Below are 25,542 nucleotides of genomic sequence, written 5' to 3'. Positions count from 1 at the left end.
TTATCTATAAAAGTTGTGGGAGAGACTTGCATAAAACTTGCACAGGCTTCAGCTAGCTTACGGGCTTTGTTGGGAGTACCTCCTTGTAAAATAAGGGGTACATTTATAACAAATGGATTGGACTGATGGTGATGATGGAGTACTTCCATACAGTGAAGCTAGTTGATTGTTTAGATGAGAACATGAAGGTTATTAATTGATTTGCATGCAGTAGCACATATGATTTAAGGCAGGCCTGTTTAAAAAAAAAAGAAAAAAAGAAAATTATCAAGAATCTACCTGTAAAGAATTCTAAACTTTAATTAGCAAATTATTTTTAAGTGCCACATGTATGATCTAGGAAAATTTTACCTGGCAAGCCTTCTCTTTATCAAACTTTGTAAGTAGATGCTACCTAATGCATAATAAATACCCTGTATTGTAACGTTGATTTAGACAGGAATAAAAAGGTTCTTGCACTTCTGCAAATTTCCTCACTGGTCTCAGCAAGAACTCAATCCACTTGCCTCCCAGCTCCCGCTGTTGATTCAAAAAGCATTAGAACATTTAATATTTGTTTTCCACCTAGGTATATTTAATTATTCCTTTTTGAAAGATGTAGAGAAATGGTCTTGTTAGAGAGCGGTTTTCTGAATCAGCAGATTTGGGTTCCAATTCCAGCCCTGTTACTGGCTAACATAATTTTAGGCAACATATTAGGTAAAATCTCTTATCTCAGTATGTTACACATCCACCCACCAATGGTTTCTGACTGCTTCCTTGCTGTTGTTGAGTTTATACAGAAAGCATCTTGTGAACTTCACGGTATGTTTGTTTTGAAGCCGTACCATCTTTCTATCAGATTTGGAACTACGTTACTGAGGCTTGAGATCCGGGGCATAAAATGTTGACAGCATTCCTTAGCTCTCATATTTATTATCCCCCCTAAATATTTTGAAGCTGAAGTCGTTAATGTTTGGTGGAATGCGGAACAGCCAAGCGAGTGCTGCAGTAGATCCCAAAAACATCTTGATTAAATTAGAGGGGAGGTGGAGGGGAGGAGGGCTGGAACAAAGAGGCCGTTGAGAAGCTGGCACGGCGTGCTGGGAATTTATGTTCCAGCGAGGGGTGGCAGCAACCTACAGCTCTGCACATGGTGCATATACACCCTGTTGTAACAAAGGAGTATGTGTGCATGTGTGAGCGTGTATGCTTATGCATGTGCATGCACGCACACTTAGGGCAGCTTCTTTTGCTTTCCTGTTTTGGGCCGAAGAAAAGGCTTGAGAAAGGCAGCTTGTGAGAAAAATACTGAGGTTGCAAGTTAGCACTCCTGGGCAACAGTTACTGTTGTCACCGTGCTGAAATGACTTTCTTGTGCTCTTGGGTGCTGTTGATAATTTTCCTGATTTGCGGAGAAGAGGAAGGCTGTGTTTATCACTGATCAGCGCGTACCTTTGCAGCAGCACAGGTGAGGTTGTGCTGGCGCCCTGCTCATCCCCTTCCCCAGCCTCAGGCGTGCGGTGAGCTCGCATGCTGTGCCATCTTGCAAGACCATTAATGGTGCATATAAAACTAGATAATTTCCCAGATCCAGAGGACAAGTGTTTAGCCCTGATGGGATAAGAAAGAGACAAGATTTGTGGGGACACCCCCTCCCTACAGGCATGCACAGTTTATTATTGGAGACAGGTAAGATTTTGTTGCACAAGCCCTTCCTCAGGCTTTTTAAGGGATGTACAAATAGACTCTAGTTGCAGATACAGCCAGGAATAGATAATAATAAAATTTATCAGATTTTCTTCTGCTTTTATTTATTGCTTTTTTCCTGGAAGACTGTTTCCAAAATGAATCACTCTAAACTCTGTCTGCCTTTGAAAAACATAATATATAATTTGATGTTGAAATAGAAATTGATACCTGGAGATGTTTGCAACTACAGAGACTATGTTGTTGTTTTTCCTTGGCATACATTTTATTCGTAATTCCACGCCATATTCTATCATGATCTTGAAATCTATTGTGCCTGTATGGCAATAGTTAAGATCAGCAGCCCTTAATCTGGATGCACTTTGAACTCCATGGGACCTCAGAAAAGTTCTCGTTGCGCATCAGGTCTACCACCCTCTACAGCACTTGAGCAACAACTTTGATAATATCTAAGGCATTTTCTTTCGACTTTCCCAAGCTAACTGTTCTGCTTCCTCCAATGTATTTTCATTTATCAGGGTCACCTAGCTCAGCTTTTTTGTCCTAAACCTTTTTTGTTGGTGGAATCAGTATGGGGAGCAGCATTAAATTAACAGTGTTCATTGCATAGCTCTTGTTTTCATGACACCTGTGATCTATCTTACCTTCATCTTAATGTAAGGTTTTTTCCAGTCCAGCAATCTGGCAGTTTCTTTCTTGAGAGCTCATTTGGAAGCACAAAGAGTTTTGTGTTTTGACAATTTGGCACTTACACTTCTTCTTTTCTTCTTCAACCTGAATATGCATTAAAATATTCATTTTAATCTATTTCGCATAATTGATGCTTCAGCAGTTTGTACAGTGAATGAACAATTTTATGCAAGAAATAAGTAAATGGGCTGAAAAGAGCCGGGTGAAACGCAGATGATTGGTCCAGTCCAAGCAGTTTAACCAGAACAGTGAAGCGTGCTGCTGAAAAGCTGCTTCTGTGTGAAAAGTTCAGTGCTCAGGGCATTTAAAACAGACCCAGCCAGTCACTTTCATTAATCATCTCCAATGTTGAGAAAAAGGCAGTCATAAAATCTTTGCGACCCATATCACTGCAGTGATGAGCAGCAGCTTCAGCTTTTTTTCTGCTTTCAGAGATGAAAAAACAGTAGATGTTGTTTCTTTAAACTCTCTTGGATATTGGGAATCACTGACTTTTTTGTTTTCTTTAAATTAAAAACTCCTCAGAAAAAGCAGGATGCTCCCCTTTGTCAGCATTTGTGTCAGACACTTGTTTTTCCAGTAGCACATCTGGCCACCTGGGAAGCAGGTTTAGGAACATGGGACTGGAACATATGAAAATGCAAAGGACCCACCCTTGGATGCTTCTGCTTGTATGTCCCATTGCGCTGCCAGCAGTGCGATGCCAGGCTGGTCTGAATGGGTCACAACATACATAAACAGTCTATAATAAACCATCTATCATCTCAGAAACACAGTAAACTCTGAGCACTGCTGAACAGGACGGTATTCAAAAAAGGAAAATTTAAAATTAAATTATATAATCTTTCTCTTTTTGCTTTTTAATTTGAGTGTTGTTTTTTTTTTTCTCATGGCTTAATGCTATCTTGACTTCTTAGGCAGAAATAGTGGTTTAAGTGTGGGTTTGCCTGCATTACCTCTTCATCTTTTTATTTTCCTGAACTTTGTAGGCATAAATAATCTTGAACCTATCAAATTTGCTTAACCCAGTAGATAGTATATACTTCTAACATGCAGAGCGCGAAGGTTCAATAAGGCAAGCACTGCCTTAGCAGGTAGTGAACGAGTAAAATCTATAAACTCAATAAAGTTATTCTTGTTACATGTAGCAGTAGATGCATTTGCACTTTCTAATTAGTGGGAAAATGTGGAGAAAACATAGTTATTAGATTGTGAGTGTTTAAGCCTGCCTGTTTTTTTGTGAATAGAAATGTTAGTGTAGAGAGACAAGATGTCTGCTCTTTTCCTTGGCTTCTCCAATTACTCACCTGGATGTCTTTCATTAATAAAACCTCAGAAAAAGTGGAATTCTGTGTGCTTATCTCTTTCCTGCACCTCAGAATGATTAGAGCTATGAAATTACAGGCAGGGGTTTGAAAACGTTAAAAGATTGTGCTGCGAGTGCTAAGACTGCATTTCTGAGATTTCTGTCATTAAATACTAGTAACTGTTGGGGTGTTTTCCAGTTAAACATTTTATAGGAGCAAAGCTGTTGAAGCTGGCTGGCTCCTGTGCAGCCCAAGTGGAGACATAATTAGTGAAAGTCAGAGATGGATCTGTCCTTTCCCTCTGGATAGCATGTGCGGTTGGGTTTTTGTTTGGTTTTGACAAGGTAACAAATCCCGGTGCGTCTGTCTGCTCCCATCTCTCCATCCGTTGGGGGAGATGCTACAACGAAACCCTTGGGGATAGACCTCACCCCCATAGCTTTTCCCTGCGCTCTCCGGAGCTGCTGGTACGATTCCTTCCCTTCCACCAGACTGAGAGAAACATTTTGTCCGATGGCTGACAAAGGCAGCTCTGTTTTATACTTCTCTCCCCACCCCCATTTCCCCCTATTTTGGTACCGAGCTTACAAGGTTGACTCAAAGGCCTCTTCCTCCTGTCGTGGTCTGTACCACTCTTCATGTAAGAAATAATTGCCTGTTATCCTTAAGTTTGGGGTTTTTTGAGGGAGCTTTCCCCTTCAATTGTGTTTTTGTCCCAATATATGGCTTTATAAAATATTTCATGATTGATCTCTCCCATTTCCCCTCCTCTTCCTTTTTTTCATGCCTTGAAGGGTGCATTGTATAATGCTCTGAACCCAACAGCTCTGGTATTTGTATAATATGCTTGCTACAAGGCAGGGATGATAACCAGCTCCCTGTCAGAATGGATATGGATTTTCCTGGAATTTCAAAGGATGATTGGGCATGATAATGTGACCACAGAACAGGGTTGAAGCAGGAAGTTAAAATTATTCCAGCAGCCTGTTCGGGTGAACAGGATAACAGTTGGGACATCACTTCTTGGAGTCCTCAACAGCAAAGAAGGGAAACATCTGTTTGGGTCTAACTGTAACTTTATTGGCTTTAATCTCTTTCAATAACTAGGCTGAAAGATGTGATTGTATTACAAATACAGACATTTTCCTTGATAATTTATACTCCTGCTGTAGAAAAAAGGGATTTGTTGAGGTTTGTGTGCACAGCAGTGCTATGCCATGGCAGCTGGAGACAGCAAGGCTGGAGTGTGTGGCTGCACCTTTGCTTTGCTTTGCAAGGTGTGTCAGCAAACGCTGCCTCAGTGTGCTTTTTGATGTGTCTGAATTTCTCAACTTCTCCGTGGAAGCTCTTCAGAATGCAAACAGTGACAGTTTTAGCATGAAATCCTGTCTCTAATGAAGTGAAGATTAATAGTACCATTGAACTCATTAAGTAAGAAAGTCTCTTCGCGCTCCTTTGCATACAAGCTATATTGCATGCAGAAACACCTCTTCAAAGAGGGCTTTGCATACAGAGGTGCCGTCTGTCGGTAATTACGGATGCACGTCTTTGGACATTCCAGTGTATGTATTAGAAAACCAGAAGCTTAGTTGTTCCTGTTCCTGTATTAGCTAAAGCCAAATGTTTGCCAGCACCGGCTTTTCATGTAGTAGTTGAGTCCAATTGCAATGTAGAAGTGCTGGCTGCTTGTTACCTAGCAGGGAGTTTAAATAAGTAAATATGTTTTTAAAATCCAACACTTGACTGCAGGCTAGTTTGGATGTCAGCCGGTTTTGACAAGCAGTCATGTCTATCTGCACCTCTTTTTCTTTTTTCTTTTTTTTTTTTTCATTCTACTGTTTTAGTGAAAGAAACAAGTTCATGAGTCATATAGCCTTAGGTTTAACTAGGCAGCTCACTAATGCAAGTGTCCCCCAAGACAGAGTGATTTGTATTGATATGGTTAAATTGTATTATAGTCCTTGTAGTTTTTAAAAAAAAACAAAAAACCAAAAAAAACTTTTTGCTTTGTCTATTGCGGTAAATCCCATATTGATTTAAAATTTGAATGGAAATGGGAATGCATGCATGTAAAGCCCATAAGAGTAATTTTTTTTTTTTTTTTTTTTTTTTTTTTTTTAATATTGATGTGGTTCTTTTTGTAGCTGTGGTGATGAAATAGAAAAGTGAAGGAACGTTTGCCGGAGGAAGCTAGAGGGTGTAGCAGGCTATTGTAGTATTTGTGGAAGAAGAGGTAAACTTTTGGTAAATCTCATGGAGACTCAAAGGAGAGATTGTGTATCTGAAAGCGCATACTTTTTTTTTTTTTTTTAAACTCTGAGTGGCTTTATCATACAAAACTAAAAAAAAAAATACATTGACATTAATACTGTCCTCAAAAATAGACTGCAGGCTCTGTATAGCCTTTCAAATGCAGTCACCACAAACTGTAGTTGCATCAAAGCATCTCCTTCAGTACCAACAGGCAAAAAGACCTGCTGTTGAGCACATCTCCCTGTTCCTCCAGACTTCTCTGTGACAAACACTGCTTCTTCAGCAAGCCATTTCCACTCCAGTATCCAAGAGTGACTGTTGCCCTAGTGAATCCAGGAAATAGGTTTAATAATCTGTGCACAAGGCTTATCAAGCGAGAGCTTACTGGAGTAAGGTTTCCCCCCTGGATCCGTCTCTATAAGTTGTAACACCTTGCCAGACCCCACCTGAGCAACCTAGTTTCTTCAAGAATCATCATGATGGGGTGGCACTGGCAACTCGTGATGTGCGTGTGGTTGAGGGACAAGGAATAAGGATAGGAGGGGCAGGCAGTACCAAAGGGCTGCAAGTGAGATGCAAGGTCAAAGGAAAGAGCAGCAGCAGCACTGCCTAGAGAGATGGGAGTGTGAAGGAGGTGGTGGCCAGCTGTCATCGCAGCCTCAGAGCTGGGCTTTGTCAAGGAGGTGCCTTACATCAGCAAAATTGAAGTATTGCCTGTTTTGTGATATGATGTTCAATAAAGGAGGATCATTCCTGTTGGCTTTCTTATCCTGTGTTTCTTCAGGTTCCATACCGAGCTGTCCTATATTCATAGTTGATCCTGCTAAAATGGGAAAATCTATGTGTTTCCAGACTTGTAATGTTGAAAATCCCACATTCTCTGGAAATTTCCCTGTTTCCATACAGTAGGGCTTTCCTGACTGTGCATATATAACATTTCAGTTTATTAATACTGTTTGTGCAATTTGACCATAAGTGGCTCTGGTCCACGCAGTTACTGGATTTGTTAGCATAAATAGCGGTGCTTAATTGAGCCTAAATTATTTGTAGATGCAGAGCATGCTCACTTCCTCAGCCTTTTTACCGTCTTCCCCAATTAACTTTCATTTCTCTGTTTTGTTGCAGAGCAAGGAAGTGGGATTGCAGCTCCAGGAAGACCTGATGAAAGTCTTGAATGAACTCTACACGGTAAATCAAACTGATTTCTTGGCATCTTTTCAGGCAAAAGGAAGACGTGTTTGACTTCTCCCAGCCTGCTGTTACAGCAGAGATTAAGCACCAAGACTGATAAATGTCTGCAGTCTTTGCAGTTTGAGGCAGCTTGTGTTCACCTGTCTATAGAGTACCATAAATCACACTTTTTCACTCTATCTTTATATTGTTTCAGTTCTGTAAGTGTTGGCTCCACTTCTCAAAGATCTCACCTTAATGCACACTTGCTGCTAGCTGCAGTGTTGGTTTTAAAAAGAGTAAGAGATATTAGAATTATTTCCAAATACGCTAAAAATCTTCAGTCCATGGTTTTGTGTGGTCTGAGCATACAAAAGTCAGCATACAGCTTCAGCAGGGGGATCCACTGTGTTTATTTGTTCCTCAACTCATTCAGCAAAATAGCTCCCTTTAGAGTAATAGTCTTCCATCTGTGCTTTTTGCTTCTCAGTATATCCATTGGAGACACCAAGAAAGAGGCACTGCCTCAGAAAGGAGAAGGAATGTGTTCATAAAAGTTCATATGCTGCTTGGGGATTTTTCTTCTCACATAGATGAATGGAAAAGCCTATTGTTCGATTAATTTTTTGCTTTCTGCAGCTGTTACTGAGCTAGTTCTCTTTTAAAAGCAGAACCTACACACAGTTTTGTTGCTCCAAATATTTGGTCTTTCATTCTTAATGATACATTGGGTCATTACACTGAGGTACATGTTATTTCCTTCGTTCTTTCAAAAGATGATCCAGGGTTGTCTCTCAAGCCATGGCATATCAACCTTGTGAAGAAATTTGGTATTAATATTGATGCTAGAGTATTAGGGGATTTCCCTGAAACTTCCCATATCAACAAAATGTATAGAAGTGAATTATTTGGCATTGAAGCCAAATATTCAGACTAATCTTTTAGGAAGAAAGGGAGCTCAGGAGTAGGAAAAACGTTCTTGCTGCTGAAATGGCAGTTGAAGAGGTGAGACGCTGAATCCAGTTTATGATTTTCCTCCTTTTCTGGGTTAGTGTTTAGCACGACTGAGTCTTTTCTGTGGGCAAAGAGGGTTTGTGTTCCTCAACAGGAAAGCCAAGAACGAGCAGTACAGTGGAAGCTGGAGGCACTTTAAAGCTGAGCTGTTGTTCGATGGACTGTCGCTGTAGATGGTACATACAGCCTTGGTTTACAATAGTATGAGCAAACTGCGTTGTGCTCGTGTTCCCGAAAGGCAGACAATTTACTTTGGGTATGAAGGCTTTGTAAATGTAGCAGTGCCTGTCATCAGCGCTGCCTACTTTCTACATCTAGAAATTATTTTTTATTTGAGGGCACAATCTGATTCAACTTTTGAGTCATGTACTTGGATGGGATCCTAAGGAAGAATATAGGTCTGTCTCTAAACACAGACTTTTAGGAACAGAGATTTATTTCTAGTCCAAGTTCACATGGCACTGAAGTTGATAAGGTGGCTGGTTAGTGGTGCTTGCATAGACATATGTAATTATTTCTGCATGCCAGGCTCTGACAGATCATTGAGCCAAATACTGAGTCCTGATAATTTCTCTATCACTGGAAGGAAGATCTTCCAGAATTCAGCCTTTGATAAACAAAGCAATGTAGGGTATTAACTTTTTTAATGTCAGTGCTAGGAACTTGAAATCTATTTATTCATTCCTTCTGCTGTAAAATTTTAAATTGTCCCTTCACCAGAAAATGTCTTTTCCTTTGAAAAAGCCACTTCTGCTGATCATATTAAAAGATACTTCTTGCTGGACTCAATTTAATCACTGGTGGGATTGCTTTTATTCATACTTTTAGAAATACTTCCACCTCTTGTTCTGCTGGGTATCCAAAGGATTGGCAGAATCCCTGTTTTCAGACAAAATGGATATGGACATAGTCTTTAGTTTCCCTACACAGAGAAAATGTAGAGGATTGCTATAACCTGTAAGTTTTTGTCCTGAATTGTCCTGTGCAATCAGTCCTTGACTGTGCTGTTGCCTTCAGCAGGCACTAGTGAGTCAACAGTGACCCCATCACCAAATGTGGGGCAGGCAGAGCTTGTGGTTGCCAACGTGGCACCGTCAGTAGGATAAAAGAATTAAAATTGTGATTTCTTTTTCTGCTTCTCTTGCTTTCTGCCAGTTCCACTTTCAGTGATGGAGGAAAAGAAACTACTTTGCATCTATTATTATAAATGCCTGCTTTATAGTCTAAGCATATGCAGGAGCTGAAAGTGTGTGTGTGTGTGTGTGTGTAAATTATTCAGAAAGTCTGTCTTTAATACTGGCTGCATTCACATTCTCTTTCATGTTTAAATACAACGTCTCTTTGTATCTAAGAACCTATGCTGATCACTGCATAAAGAGAGAGCATGCATCCTACTTACGTAAAATTATGTTATGGTTCAAACTAAGGGGAAATAGGTATAAATGGGTTTTCATCTGAAATAAATCAAATGATTTGCAAGTAGGGTCTTTATTAATGCTGGAATGATACTATCGGGGTGTCTTTATGCAACTGTGCATTTTTTGGCCCCCTATCAAAATTATATCATAATAATGTTTGCTTTGGTGTGTGGATTGAATTGCTTTGCATTTGTGGATAAAAAAAAGCTAGTTTATATATTATGTCCTTTGCGGTTTTTTGGTTCTGTTTTCTTAACACAAAGCTAGACATGAATATCCTGTGAAAAAAATGTTTGTTGTTTTTTTGTTTGGTTTTTTTTTTTACTTTGGGGGATATTTATCTATACTTAAGTATAAAAAATGTGCTATAATAGAAGTTGTCCATATAGTACAGGGCCCAGGTCTCCCTGAGCAAAAGAACCACACTCTGTTATTAGTATTTTTATTACATAAGGTGAACAGAAGTACTTTTACATATCAAATTTGATTTAAACAAATTGAACCTGAGTTGCTTTTGCAGCCATTGTGTTCAGACTATTGATTTCCATACAGTTCCTCAAGACTTGTGATATTTAAAGGACTGATTCATCCAGATGAGAGACTGATAGGCATCCCTTCTGAAACCTTACCTGCTGATGAAAACCTGTCATTTTCCAACGTTGGCATATAATTTTCTTTGAATAGTAAGGAGGCTAGATTTAGTCTGTATCTCTTTTTTGGTTTTTATGACTCCTTTATTGGATCGTACAAGAAGGCGCATGCCAAAGTTAAACAAAGAAGCAGCTGCAAAATAATCCACTTTGATTTCAGATTCATTTTGAGAGCCACACTTTCATTTGTGCATCTTCTGTCATGCTTTTTTGAGATGTGAAATTTCCCTGAGTATTTTCCCAGTTTAGGTACTTCTAACTCAGAACTAGCAACCAGATCTGACTTGCTGGTCACTGTCCAAATTCCTTTGCTTAGTTAGTACGATATCTTGCATTTAATATTAACATGATGGACAGTTGTTATGAGATATTTATGTTAAAGAAACCTACAGTTTTGGGGGGTGCATTAGCCAAATTACAAAATAATGTGTCACAGCATGTGAATTCTTTCTTAGGATTTTTTACTCCCTCCTAGCCTGTGAGCTTTCCAGATTCATCTATTACTGTTCTCCCTAAGACTTCGTCATGCAGATAAAGTAAGGCAAAACATCTGTATGCCTAGTTTGTCGGTTAGGTAAACCCACTTCTTCCTCAGCAAATCGAACTGTGGTGCTCTCTGACTCTTGTGTGTCATTTTCTGCAGGTTATGAAAACCTACCATATGTACAATGCTGACAGCATTAGTGCTCAGAGCAAACTGAAAGAGGCAGAGAAGCAAGAAGAAAAGCAGATTGGGAAGTCGGTGAAACAAGAGGACAAGCAGACACCACGGTCCCCTGACTCAACTTCCAATGTCAAGTTTGAAGAAAAACATGTTCGACGCAGCTCTGTCAAAAAAATAGAGAAAATGAAGGAGAAGGTACTTCCATAGCATTGCTACTACTTGTGTAGCGTGCTCGAGGAGGGGACCTTTGCAGTAGTTCAACACAGGAGCTACTGAGTTCCCTCCTTTGTGATATTCAAATGCAAGTGTCAGTTTTTTACAAGTTCTAAACATTCAGATTTAGGAAAGGCAAAAGCTAGCAGCAGGCTTCTTTTAGGACAATCAGATACATATTTTGAATTATCCCAGGTTATACAGGCATGGCACAAAAAGCTAAAACGAAGTTCGAGTATGAAAATAACAACTGCCTTCTTGGAAGTCATGGTTAACATTTTTTTTTTTTTCTTGTACAGAGTACAATATTTTTGTTTACCATGTCACGCCAGCTTAAGATCTGACCTGTGCTACAGGGAGACATGCAGTCCCAAATTGACTTCATGGGCAGAACCAGTTGCCTTAGCAATCGGTCAGTCAGTTGAGCAGTTCAGCGCTAAGATTCAAGCCAATAGAAAGTGAAGAGTTATTTTTGGATTGATTTAGGCTCTGGAAGGACCAAGTTTAGGCCTAGCTTCTGTTGGAAGAGGTGGGGTGCCTGCAGACTACCTGTGGGCTTCTAGCAGCTGCTCTGGTAGTGCTGGAGCTGGGCCATAACCTCATAAACCCACCTCGTTCCTTCATTCTTCCCTTAATCTTCTCCAACCCTATTTTAAGAGAAGACTTTAAATGCAAAGCTACCTAGTATAGTAATGCTTAAAAACATCTAAATACTTGATCTAAAATCTAAGTCTTTGAGTCTTGATAAAACTGGAATCCAAATGAACAAAAACTGTGAGCAGAGTAAGATTCGTTCTGTATTCTCTGGTGTTACTAAGAATGCTATTACTCCTGCTGCACCCCTTTTTAAGATGTATTCTGTTTTTGGTTCTTTTTTAGCGCCAAGCAAAGTACACAGAAAACAGACTGAAGGCTATTAAGGCAAGAAATGAGTATCTGCTAGCCCTGGAAGCCACCAATGCATCTGTATTCAAGTATTACATTCATGACCTGTCTGATCTCATTGATGTAAGTGCTGCTGCTTGGGTGCCTGCAATGAATATCATTGCCATTAACCCTCACATGTGCCTCTCCTTTTTCAACATCTTATATACCAGCACAACTAGTAACCTCTGTACAGCTGTGGAATGATGGTCTTGGATGGGCAGCTCAGAGGGTGACAACAGGCGTGATAATTGGTCATTAAGCTGTTAAGTGAGCTTTTCTTAGATAGCTAAGTCAGAGTTGTTGCACAGACAGAAGCTTGCACAAGAAACCTGGCATTGAAATGTGTAGAAGGAGGAGTTGCTTAGTTAAAATGAAACTCAGCTTCAGTATCACACTGTTGCTTGACATTTTCTATTTACTATTTTAAGCAAACCTGAAAAACTATAACTCAGAAGCACATTTAAAAAAAGAATGTTAACTGGAGAAACAGTATACCAGTTGGTAAAATAAATCAAGGACAGAAGCATTTTCTAAAGCTGCTTTTAACTTGTTTTGAAAAATTCCATATATTTCAAGGTTAATGCTTTCTCTAGCATATTTCACAAGAGGCTTGAACCTTCCTGCTTTTTAGACCTTCCATTCTCTGATACCCCGACCGCCAGCTCTACAGCGACTTGATGCATTTCTTCTGTCATTGGGACTGCAGAGCACTTTCAGTCCAGTTCTGAAAGGTGTCAGAGGAGTGTCAACAGTGATGGAGGTTCCACTGCTTGCCACTCTGCCATCTCTCTGTCTACGCAAAGAAACAAAGAAATAAACTGGCTATAGAAACCCGTCCCCCATTTCCTTAGAATGAGAATGCTCTCTGCAGAAACTGGGTAATGGAGCAGAAGGTGGAGGGAGCTTGTTTGCCAGCTGCCTGAAAGCTCTCTGTTCTGCAGCTGAATGATGCCCCCAGTATTCAGGGGGCATCAATTCTGCTTTTAGTAAAATGCACAACAGAAAAACCCAAATCTCTCCTTTTTGAAAACTCAGAGAAGCCAGTTAGGAATCCTGAGTTTTTGCACAAACACGTAACTACCCACTTCAACCTGCAGAACTAGAGTACCAAATGCACTGAACATGTTGTGTCTGGGTCAGTGACTGTTGCTTGATCTTACTCTGCTTGCCAAGGACAGCACACTGCCGTCGCTATTAGAAACACTCAACTGCAAAGCCTGAAGGGAACTTTCTTTGTAGGAGGGGGGAGTAATGAGCAGAAGTGTCTCTAGACACAGGCAATAAAGAGCACTCAGATCACTATTAATTAGTCAGCTATTATAATACCTAACAGTATATATAATACATTTATTCAGCTGATCATAAAATCACATGAAGTGCTCTTCTAGTAGGTATTTATTTAAACCTGTCCTTTGGAGGTCAGGATTGTCAGTGCTAGATGGTTTTGAAAAATACTGTTATTTAAAAATGTCATGTTTTGCAAAATTGCTGCACTGAAAAGGCATGTTTCAGTTATACCTGCTGCCTGTTTAGGAGACCTTTTTTGGTTAACATTTGCTTAACTTGAATTGTGCCATCTTGGTTTTTTAACAAATTATACCTGTCTATGTATTTTTATATTGAAATGTACAAGATAGGGATTCATTTCACTGACATCAGCATAATTCAATTGTCTTCATTTTTTCTTTTAAAATCCTATCTGTAAGGCCTCCCCCAAATACTGCAAATGTGCTTGGTTCAGTTTTCTGCTAACAGACTGTTCTCAGTACATTTTCATGAGTTGTATATAGTAAAGAATCCATTTGGATTTCATAAACCCGTAACAATTTTTAAGCACAGACCTGAGATCTTTCAAGTAGTACATTGACAAATGTAGGTTATCCAGCTTTGAAGGAAGTGCTTCTCTCACTAGATAGTCTCAGCCGTCTCTGAGGCATGGTAGGCAGTGGTGCAAGACAAGAAGCCACGCTTCTGCAGTACGTGGATTTGTCACTGTTCCTAGAGAGGAGCCATCGTGACTCTGGGTGAGTCCATGCCCATGTTAACCCCCTTGTGTTCCTTGAAGCATTCAATTTAACACTACATTGCAAGTTCTCATAATCTTTAAAAGAAAAGTACTATCTGCTCTGTTTGCAGAAGAAAAACGTGGGATTGCCTGGGAGCACAGGAGATGGAATTCAGTTATCTCATTGTTGAGACGCAGGGAATATGGATTTACTAATGCCTTTGATCCTGAAGGATCGAAAATTAACAATTATAACCAGTGATGGTTATCTGAAGCGTCTGACTTAAATAAAAATGTGATTTTTAAGCCAGGTCTTAATTCTTTTCCTTGATCTAATCATTTGATGATATTGAATTTTGAAATATAATATAAAAGCAATCTTCAAAGTTACTTACAAGTAGATTGTGTTAGGCCAAATAGCATTAAACTTGTCATGTTTATACAATACATTGTGTTCCCCCTCCAATGTGCATGGAAGGATAACAGTGAGTTAATTCTTCATCATGAGTTAAGAGCAATAAATTGTTCCTGACATAGCCCAGTAGTTTTGAATTTCCTGACTTTGGGGACTGAGACAGCTCTTTGATGCTAATGAAATATTACAGTAATGGGGAAGTTTGTATTAACTCATTTTTACGAAAGGGTCACTAGGACAGAATTTTAAAAAAGATAAAAGCGCATGTGTATGTGTCATTCCTAATGTTTGCTTTTCTACGAATAGGTGTACTATTGCTGCTTACTCCAGGATCTCATACTTTCCCTTCCAAATGTAAATTGCATTTTAAAACAAAGGGTTCTTTCTCCTTAAATCTTCTGTTTTGGGCCTGTTTGAAAACTGCTATCTGGCAAAGGGTTAATCAGCTGTCATGTTGAGAAGTGAATTTGAATGAGTTATCATTAAATTCCTATAAAAAATTGATTTCCTTGGGGAACGATTCCATCAAACATTTATATAACCCAGAAAAGGGATGACAAGACTGATACATTTATAAATATGGTGCGCTGGACTTTTTAAAATGTTAAAGTGGGGGAGTGGGCTGAAAAATGTTTCCTGTCACTGGCTTCAATAACATAAAGCTAAAAAACTTTGCTGTCTTAATGTAGTCCTGCTGCTAAGTGAGGTGGGGTGTAAAATATTAAGTCCCGTTTGACTTCCCAGTCCCACCAGCGAGCTCCCCTTGTGCAGCAGATGAGCTTTCCTTCTGGACGCAGATGTGTGCTGGAGGAGAGCGAGCGCAGGGAGAACAAGCTGGTCGCCCTGGGTGGGTGTGCAACTGTCTGGCCCACAGCAGGAGGGGAAAAGGAGTGACTGCTCCTGTTAAATCTGAGCTGCTCCTAATCCTGGCTGGACTGTTGGCCCAACTTGGACTAGCTTTCCCCAAATTACTGCAGAGGATGGCACTGTAATGTGCATGCAAAAGAGCAGTAGCTTTGAGTGGCTGTTGATCCAAGACTGCCTCCACACGTGCAAATTCTCAATCAAGCGTCTTTTGTTTGGTTTTTTTTGGCTAGTTTTTGTTCTTTCTGATTGAATGTAATGTCCTTTAATTCTCTGCCTCCAGCCTAACCAGCAACTGCAGCTCTTTTTACAAGACTCCACACCTGCCACAGCTTGTTGGCACAGGAGGCAGGCATCTAGCAGCACTTGGTGACAGAAATTCTGTGAAAGCAGGGAATGGTCCAGTAGTTGCTCTCTTCTCTCTCCCTCCACCCCTCCTTCTCCCCGCCTCTTTTTTTTTTTTTTTTTTTTTTTTTTTGCGTTTGCACACAATGACAGTGATGAGACCCAAATGATGGGTGAGGAGGAGATTTCATGTGAATTTTGCTTACAGAACAGCACAGCAATCAAGCAGATGGTCTCTTTCTTTTTGGATATTCTCCTAGCGTATGTAATCTTGCTTGTAATTCCAAGAAGGTGGGCTCCTTACTCACTTTATTAGATGTCTGAAAAATTCAGGCTGTTTCTGATCAGCTAATGAAAAGCGCCTTTCTCCCTTCTGAAACATTAAGACTTGGCTGTGCAGCCATGGTGGAGATGAAGCTGCTTGATTGTCTTCCAGTGACATCATCCTGCTGTCAGTAATAGCCAGGAAATTCTTGACCACGACCACTTTCTGCTTGAAAGTTTTTGCTTTTCTGTTTCACCCCAGCAATGAAGTCATCCCAACTGATTGCTTGTTGCTTTTTGGATTTCTCTGTTCTTTATGCCTGTGATGTACAGGTCATGTTCTTGCTTCCTGAAGTACACTGAATTAAACAGTTTTCTTTATCTTGGGTGGAAAAATTTAGATGCAGATTAACCTTTGCAGATGATCCAAATCCTGTGTCTTGTTTCTCTGGGTAGTACTTTAGTGCATTGTTTCCCTCTTACTTTGAATAATTTTATTTAAGGATTTTGGAGTGTTTTCAATGGGAATCAGTGCCCCTGAAAGTAAAAATCCAGAGAAATACACTGAACATACCCATTTCCAGGTTGCTTTTTGTTTTTTTAACAGCATTAAGTGAACTCTCCAGTACTCCATGAGAACTCTGCAAAGTGTTTAAGCTGTACTTGTCTTGGAGACTAATTATAACATGATGTTGATATTTGTATGGGATTAGAGGCTGAGAATTCTGTTCAGGGCCAACTCTGAGGACCCCTAGTCAAGATGCCTCTGCATTCAATGAGAGATGTGAGACTGCTCTGGTACCCAGAAGATGATAAATATCCACGACTTGTTATCCATTTATATAACTTCTGGCTTCGGAAACATTTTAATTTCCATTACAGAATTTCTTCGCTTATTCATATGGAATTGTGTGTCTTTTTCCAGCAGTGTTGTGACCTGGGATACCACGCTAGCCTCAACAGAGCTCTCAGGACATTCTTGTCTGCTGAGCTAAACCTGGAGCAGTCAAAGCATGAGGGTCTGGATGCCATTGAAAACGCCGTTGAGAACCTGGATGCCAACAGTGATAAGCAGCGCCTGATGGAGATGTACAACAATGTCTTCTGTCCGCCCATGAAGTTCGAGTTTCAGCCGCATATGGGTGATATGGTCAGTTTATATTCCTCCTCTGGCTCTAGCTCTGTAAACACTTGCAGCTTTGCCTGTTTACTTCCCTCGTCTTTGATAGATAGACCCACTAAAAGGCCACCTGTTTGGCTCTATTTTTGGGAGGTAGAAGGGAGCCTTGGAAAAGGGAGCTGATTTGAAGATTAAGCAGAGGCTCATGGCACAGATGTCTGAATACAACTGACTCTCACTTTTTGACTATCAAAGCTACTGAAGATGAAAATGCTTAATTAGGTATAATACTAAATGTAGATTGGAAACACTGTTTTAACTTCTCATTCAACCCACAAGTTAACCCCTGCACCCTGAGACAGACTCTGAAATTAGAGATTTGAAGGGGCAACAAAATAAGAAACTTAAATGCTGTGTTTTGAGGCATTTGAGTGTGTAATCTTAGAGCACAAATGGTTTATAGTGGTGCTTTATGCATCTTCATTGTGAGACAAGGCGGTCAGGGGACTTTCATTTTTGGCAATGAAAATCTCTCTCTTTATAGGTTTATCAAGATGTGGTTACTCATCTGGGAACTGTTTAAAGTCGCACAAGCTGAAACCGGTTCTAAATGGGAACACATGTACAATGTAATAATTTAGGTCAATTGGTTGGATTTCTAGATTATCCTGAACACTGAGGAAACACTGTAAGGATGGTCTCTTGCAGCCAGCCTCTTCTTTTGGTCTAAGAATTACAATCGCTGCTTGAGGCTCCTCCTTGTCTCTTCCCTCTTAAGTGAAACCCTCAGACTGCAAATGACGTTTCTTGGGTTTTCTGTGCTTTGGTTGTATCCTGTAATATCATGGGAAGAAAAAGAATTACCTGCAGACTGTCATTCAGTTAACAGCTCACATTTGCCGAATCATTTATCTTGGTTCTTCTCGAGGCCAAATGAGTGTTTATAAATGCAAGCTGATAGTCTTGTTGCAATGGTCCTGTGTGTAGCAGATTGAATATGATGGCGTACGTGCACGCGTGTGATAAAGCTCCAATTCCAATTTCTGTCTTTAAAAAATAGCCTTACACAATGAGGTCAGCGTTTTTCTTTTAAAAAACAACAACAAAACACAACTAGAAGGAAAAGCTGCCTCATGCTGTGAAATAGTGAAGACTAATTCTTAACAGTACGAGGAAGTCCACAGTTCTGGCATGTTTGACAGGTCTCTAGCCTGGTCTTTTTTTTATTTCGACTACCCTGAATTTATCAAATAGTGAATCGTACTTGTTGCTGCAGTGTACAGGTAGTTCAGCTGAGCAAGCTCAGCCACTCATACCCTGCCCCAGGATGCCTGGCTAATACATTGAACCAAATTCTTCTTGATGTGCAATGTGATTTAACCTAATATCTGTAATAAAGCACCTTCAGACTTTCAAAACACATGATGAGCTTACATTTTGGAAAGTAGCTAATTTTTTCTAGTTCTTCTTTGATGTTCATATTCTCTCTCTTGCTTACTTTTCAATACAGTCAGGAATTTGATATTGATGTTTGGTAGAACATGGGACCTTTCCACTGGTTGAAATCCAGGGCTACGAAGTTTTAAAATGAAGCACTTTGGAAGATGTTTGCTTGTAATAATTGAATGAAGTAATCACAATGTTCTTGATTATGTGGTTTTTTTCCTAGCCCTCTAAAAGCAGTGCTGTTTCTCTTCCAGGAGTCGCAGCTATGTGCCCAACAACCAGTCCAGAGTGAGTTAGTGCAGAGGTGCCAGCAATTGCAGTCTAGATTATCTACGCTTAAGATTGAAAATGAAGAGGTGAGTTAATCAACCAAAAATCAACAATGCTCTTACCACTTCCAGTGGGGAGTGGGGACTAGTTAAGGAAGAATCTAGTTGCTGTGATCCTCTTTTATGAAGACTTGTGGTAAAATTCCAGAATAAGGCAGCTGAGACCAGCAGTACATTAGTGTGTGATCTCGCATGAAAGCTGGGTGTGCGGTGAGGATCCTTTAAAATACCTCCACATATCTCTTTTCCCATCCTTAAGTTGATAGGACTGGCTATGTTGCAAAAGTTGTATTTTGGATAGCTAAGAGAAAAAGAGGAATTTAATGTTTTGAAGTGAAGACAGTGAGTTTGCCTAACCTAAGGTAAGAGCTAATTTTTGGTTAATTGGTCATCTGAGATGAGAAGACTAGATCCATGGCATTTGTTTGGGAACAGGTCAAAATACCTAATCTGCACCTCTGTGTTCAAGAATTTTTAATCCTCCTTGGGCAAAATTTGCGACTCCTTTATGTCTAGGAAGTTGATTCTGGTCTTCAGTAAAAATTTACAGTGCTGCAAAGTCCTGTTTTTAATATTTAACATTTGATGCCCAGTAGATGTAGTTACAGAAGACGATTATAAGATCTTTGTTCCAGCACTTTGCTTTGAGGTTGAATTGCCTTACATCTCCTCCTTATCCCAGCCTGTAAGATCACAACTGTTTTCCTACTCTTGGCAGGTTCTGCGTGCTGCCAGCCCTTTGTTTATATGGACTGTGCTGTTAATAAACAAAACTTGCACCTTAGTTATGGCACACAGGATGTGAAACCAGTAATATCTGTTTATTAGTGAAATGCTCCAGGGTACTTACTAACTCTGTTTTTTACTTGCAACATGCTGTCTTCATTTTTTAAGTACTCTTATGCTTGCTGGACAGGTTAAGAAGACTATGGAAGCTACACTCCAGACAATCCAGGATATAGTCACGATAGAGGACTTTGATGTCTCTGACTGCTTTCAGTACAGCAACTCTATGGAGTCTGTTAAATCCACTGTCTCGGAAACATTCATGAGCAAACCGAGCATTGCCAAGAGACGGGCCAACCAGCAGGAGACAGAGCAGTTCTATTTCACAGTAAGGAGTTAATTTCCAGTATGAGCACGTATAACGTATTTAGAATTATACTCACAAGAAAGTGCAAAATGATGCTATCATCTTACAAAAATGCTTCTGTAATTGATTTTGGACAAGCAGAGTAAGCATGTTAGGTTTTAAAAATGGGTGCTTTGAATTCTTTACAAATATATTGGGATACCTTTGTTGATGTGGATAAGTTGTGTAAAATTTGATTTCTTCTGCATCTAAAAAGGAATTGTCTGAGAAAGAACTTAATAGCTTGTAAATATCAATTTTCAAAAATAATACAAACTAAAAGAATGTTTAGCTCTTTCATATTTTTGTTATTATCATCTTAAAATTTCAGCTCACATAAGCTTTTAATTGAGTCGATGCATTTTTACAAGATGCTAAGAGCTTTTTATATTGAATTTCGTACCAGACTATATGTTTTTTTCCTAAGTAGATTTATGTTAAACTGTTGAATTCATTTCCATTTTAAAAATATTTCAAAATAGCAGATGAAAATCATACCTCTTACCCTGGTTACTTTGTCATTCCTTTGGGCATCTTTTGCTATACTTAATGCCCTTTACAATCCTCTTCCAAGAATGGTTTTGCTTATTAGAAGCCTGAAGTTTCTGTGCAAATTACACTAGCTGGCAGGATGGTTTCTGCTGGGCCTTGACTTACAAAAATGAAAAAGCCTTCGTAGAAGGTGAAACTGGCTATTGAGACAAGTGGGTGGAGAAACTGATTCAATTAAGAAGGGATTGACCACCCTGCCCAGGGTTATGAAACTAGAAAAATGATGTTTAATTGAACTCTAAGCATTCCCTCTCTAGAGAGGGACTATTGTAAGTTCAAATAGGAGACTGAACCCAGGACTTTATTTGGATGTAATATTTTTCCATTTCATCGTGTTCATATCCTGCTGCAGAGCAGTGAGGTCCCAGCAGGACTGCGGAGCCATTTCAGTAAGCAGAGGTGCAGCCTGTCATGTCCTGCACAACGTGGGTAAAATAACTATGAACAGAACGAAGCTGTTACAGGGAGGCCCTCTTTAACCAGCCTAATCAGATGCTTGATTGATCTACTATTGACCAGACTTATAAATATCCTTTATAAGGATTTCAAGCTTTGAATCTATGAGAAGTTTTTTCAGTGTATGAGAAAATGGTCAGATGATTGTTAATGAGACTGAGGGCAGAGCTGTGCAGCAATATGGGCGAGGCATTCTTTGTGTAGGGGGAAAAAACACTGTGGTGCAGAATAGAGATTTAAATCCCCTCGTTCCTTATAATGTGCTAAATGCTGAGGGCTATGAACTGAAAAAAAATACTAATTTGAAAGAATATTCCATATTACTATGTCACTCAAGTTGGAAATTCCACGTACTGCATTGCTAGCTAGGCAGAGCTCTTAGGTAAATATAGTGATGCCACCATGGGAATTGAATTGAAGGAGTACTGACTGTAGTATCTCTATGCTGGTATAAGCTGTATTTCCACTAGAGGCATATCATCGCACGCTGGTGCCGAGATGGCTCTGTTGTTAGGGCTTTGAAGGAAGATTTGTATGCAGAGTAGAAGCTTAAAACTTCCCCGTGTCAGTGAAAAGCATAGGAATGATGATTGACTTAGCACTGAGCTAATGCAGGTAGCTAAAGCAAGGAAGCAAGCAGTGACTTCAGGGAGCTGAAATCCAGGGATGTGTCCTGGGTGCCTGGCAGGAGGGTACTGCCGCTGCCATGGCTACACTCCTGCTTCCTGAGCCAGCAAAATCGGAGCTAGCGTGAGGATGCCTGTCAGAGCTGAAATCCTACTGCTAATTGTAATACAGCTGGCACTCCGCCCTACCTGAGAAGTGAAGAGGGGAATGAATGATTTGATTCTTTTTACCTCTAAAATGGGATAATTTTAGCTCTTTGTCGAAATGTTATTTTTTCCTCTAGAAAGATTAAAACCCAGTACAATGCTCATTGTGCGAAGTGCTTTAAAAATTAATGTAAATTTGTTATTACCAAAGCCTTAAGACATGGGTAAGTATTATATAAAGTTCCTCTGCTCATCGATCCCACAGAAATGTCATGCTGGTTGTGTCAATGTGCCACTGTTCCCACGTTCAGTTTCTAGCAGGGGCGCAGGGGAGCGGGGATCTGATTCACCCGCTCCTTCAATCGAGTGCCTAGTTTGAAGTCGTTCTTGCGGGGTGGAGGAAGGGAGGAAAATTGCTGGGCTTTCCAGATGGGAGACAGTTAAGGATGTGGGACAGTGGCAGAAACTGTTTTTCTTTATAGCCTCAAAAGCATAAAATCTCCTTTCCCACAAGGCAGGAAGATACGGTCTAGTTTGCGTTTCGCTTCATTATGTATGCCACCTGACAACTGGTTCTCACTGGAAAAATACTGCAGTGACTTTGGGCTTAGAGAGGGTGTCAAAGTTGCATGGTTTTGAGGAGATGGTAGGTGTAAAAATGCTTACTGTCTCTGGCTGACAACAGATCTTCACCTCTTAATTTTTACAATGCAGAAGTAACGTGACTTGAGGATGTTTCTACTGCTTTGTGTCTGATTGTACTTACTCTGACTCCAGCTGTGCTCTGCCAGAAATGAAATCCTTAAGAGTTCTCCTGTAGTTTGATATTTTTTTTGACTGTTTTTATTGAGCCAGAAATCAAATGCATGGATCTTTGTAATTCATTGAAAAAAGCCTGAAGCCTTATTTTGAAATTACTTTTTTTTTTTTTTCATAAGCGTACTTGTAACAGGCAGGGTACAGAATGTTAGGCATGAGGAAGTAGAAAGAACGCATGAAATACTGCACTGGATAGGAACCTTCTCTTTTTCTCCTTTAAAACAATCCCCGGTACTCGTCTGCGGGCAGGCGATGTTCTCATTGTGACCACCGCAAATGCCTCAAAGCCGGAGCGATCAGCCAGAGCATCTGCGAGTGCCAGCAGCGTGCCTCTGCCCGCCCTGCTCAGGGAATTCGCCTGCCCTGCGCTGAACCACAGCTACCAGTAGGCTGAGCTTAAGTTTTTATATCTGCTTCAAAGGGAAGCTTAACACTTTTCCAAATCAAGTTGATTTGCTGATCTTTAAGCTGCTGTTTGAGCTATTTGAAGCTGAGCCTTCTAGCCCTTCTGTCTCTTTACCTGATCATGATTTTGAGACAGGGAGCTTGGCACCTCCCAGAAACAGATTTATCCTCAAGTTCCCACTTCATATTCTCCAGTTATTTTTGCAGCTTATCCTCTTCATGTTTTCTTCTGTCAAAATTTGATGTGAAAATTTAACTGATTGAGCAAAATACATAGTTGGGGCATAGCGAACAGATTCTACAGGGAAATTAAAAAAAATATGGTGAATTTTTTTTTGCCGCAGTGATCATGCTTCCTGTTTTCTTCTAAAACAACAACAAAAAGTTGAAGTATTAGCATAGGAAGCAGGAAGTGCTGAGATTCTCCGAAGGGACTTAATTCTTGTGAAATTTTTCTTCCAATGTTGTCAACCAAAGCAACATGAAACACAAACTCCTGGCAGTTAATTAAAGCCCCAGCTCAGCCATTTTTGTCTGTTGCGTGGGTACACACTACTGCTGGAGACCCTGCAGTGGAAACTTTGTTAGCTCCTGGAAGGTTTCCCCCCACCCTCAGTACTGCCACAGTGTATGTATATGTATATACTACTCCTTAGTTCTTTACACCTTGCACAGAGGCTGCCGTTGTTATGACCTGCATAGGACAAGCAGGGTCCAGGCACTCTTATTGCTAAAATACTGGTTTTAACCTTAAGGATTTGCAGTCTAATTTGGCAATACCAAAGCAGAACTGGAAGAAAGTGGATAGAATGGGGGAAGGCTGAGGACAAGAACTGAAACATTTCATTATTAAATGAGAATCCTTTCTTTGTGTTCATTTTGCTAGCTGAATTTTTAAAATATCTCATATCTAAAGAATGGCCTGTGGTATTTTAATAGTTATGTGCTATTTATGCATTTTTGAGTGTAAACATGTCCTAATTATAATGTGGACAGCTACCATACAGCAGAGTATTTTATGTGCTGCAGCACAGTGAAGATAAATAATGCTGTTCTGAACTGCAAAATAAGAGATGAAAGAGCTGTAAAAACCCAGCATTTGCAGAGCTGTGAAAAATCAGAAGGAAGTGGGAAAAATGACTGCATGATTGTATAATATTTCACCGAGAGAACAAATCTGAACTTAAATAATATCTTTATTTGTTTTGTCCTGTGCCCCCCCTGCAACCCTGTGTATCATCCAGCGTGGAGGCAGACACACTATTTGACAACTAAAGTGGGGTGAGAGAGGTTAAGTGAGAGAATAAGCACAGTAGCAGCCTTTTAGTTTGTTAAAACAGATTGCTCATTCAGTTGCCTGTGACGTGCGAGGGAAGTGCATTTCCATTTCACCCTGTCTGGAGGGGAGATGCATGACAGCTTCTCAGATGTCTTAAAAGATGCCAAACATTCAGCTGATTCCACAGTGAAACAATAGAAATTGCACTGCAGATACGTATGGACAAGCTTCAGATTTGCCTGAGTATATAAACCAGGAGGACTTAGCTCATCCTTAGCACCATAAATTTCAGTGTAATTCTGTACTTCAGGATTACGTTCAGAATCCAGTAACCTAAAGATGCAGTCAGAGAAGTTAAATGTCCACTCATGATCTTGGTTTTTTCCACCTTCACAGAAAATGAAGGAGTATCTGGAAGGCAGGAACCTGATAACAAAGCTCCAAGCCAAACACGACCTTCTTCAGAAGACCCTGGGAGAAAGTGAGTCTGCGACCCACTCGTCACTGCTATTAGCCAAGCTATTGCACTTACTGAATTAGTCAGCTGACTGAGTGTAGCGGTCTTGGATTACTGATGCAAAGTGGACGTACTCATGTTTTATGAATTTATTTTTCTGATCTGCATCATGGAGAAGCCAAATGACCTACATGGCTGCTTGATTAATGGTGAACAGAAAATGCTTAATGAATCACTAATGTGCATCACTTACTTGTTAAAATGAAGCATATGCCCACTCGTTCATCCTGTCCTCTCCCCGTACACTCACATTCTGCTTCTCACTTAATAATCTGTACTGGGGTAAACCTTGTGATTTACAGTTTACTGATGAGTTGAGAAGTACTGCCTTGTTAGGCTGGTCAGAAGTTTCATTTGCATGGTAGTTTAGCTGCTTCTCACCTCTGTAGGTTCAATTGAGCGCAAGCTTTTATTAGGAGAATAACAAACAAATTTCAGAGTATGTAAAATATGTTGCCTATCTAGAGGGCATTAGGCAAAGGGCAGCAGCCAGAATTGAATATGCGTTTGCTATTAGTGTCAGAACAAAGGAAGATTTCTTTCCCTTCATGGTATGGGCAAATCCTGTTGGCCAAACACACTTAAACTATGCATCCAAGTTTCCATAGAAACCTGTCTGCCTCGTATTTGCAGAGGAGAAGGTTTTAACAGTCTAAATGTCAGGTCAGAAAAATGGCTCAACTCGTTCCTGGGTTTATACGCTGGAGCAGGGCTTGTGTTTTGATATGTAACTTAACTGGACTCCCCACAGTTTATGGTGTGCAAATCTTCTGAATGAAAACTTAAACAGCATGTGGTCTTTGAAGTGCTCCGCTTTCAGTTTAAA

General features: G+C 40.0%; 1 protein-coding gene across 6 annotated transcripts in view; it reads left to right on the top strand.

Moving 5' to 3' along the window:
• Positions 1-25,542, top strand: part of SRGAP2 (SLIT-ROBO Rho GTPase activating protein 2) — a 115,450-nt gene that overhangs the window by 57,018 nt on the left and 32,890 nt on the right. For 4 of the 6 annotated variants that reach the window (XM_030000403.2, XM_030000401.2, XM_030000407.2 and 1 more), the window contains 7 exons: positions 7,065-7,127; positions 10,835-11,050; positions 11,948-12,076; positions 16,814-17,038; positions 18,709-18,810; positions 19,700-19,897; positions 24,596-24,680. In XM_030000403.2, coding sequence (XP_029856263.1) covers positions 7,065-7,127; positions 10,835-11,050; positions 11,948-12,076; positions 16,814-17,038; positions 18,709-18,810; positions 19,700-19,897; positions 24,596-24,680 — 1,018 coding nt within the window. The remainder of the gene's footprint in view (positions 1-7,064; positions 7,128-10,834; positions 11,051-11,947; positions 12,077-16,813; positions 17,039-18,708; positions 18,811-19,699; positions 19,898-24,595; positions 24,681-25,542) is intronic. The other 2 variants (XM_030000405.2, XM_030000402.2) reach the window with 1 other exon arrangement.

Source organism: Aquila chrysaetos, chromosome 24 (genome assembly GCF_900496995.4).
Source record: "Aquila chrysaetos chrysaetos chromosome 24, bAquChr1.4, whole genome shotgun sequence".
Classification (NCBI taxonomy): domain Eukaryota; kingdom Metazoa; phylum Chordata; class Aves; order Accipitriformes; family Accipitridae; genus Aquila; species Aquila chrysaetos.
Note: the sequence above shows the minus strand (reverse complement) of the source record. Positions and strands in the feature narration are given on the sequence as shown.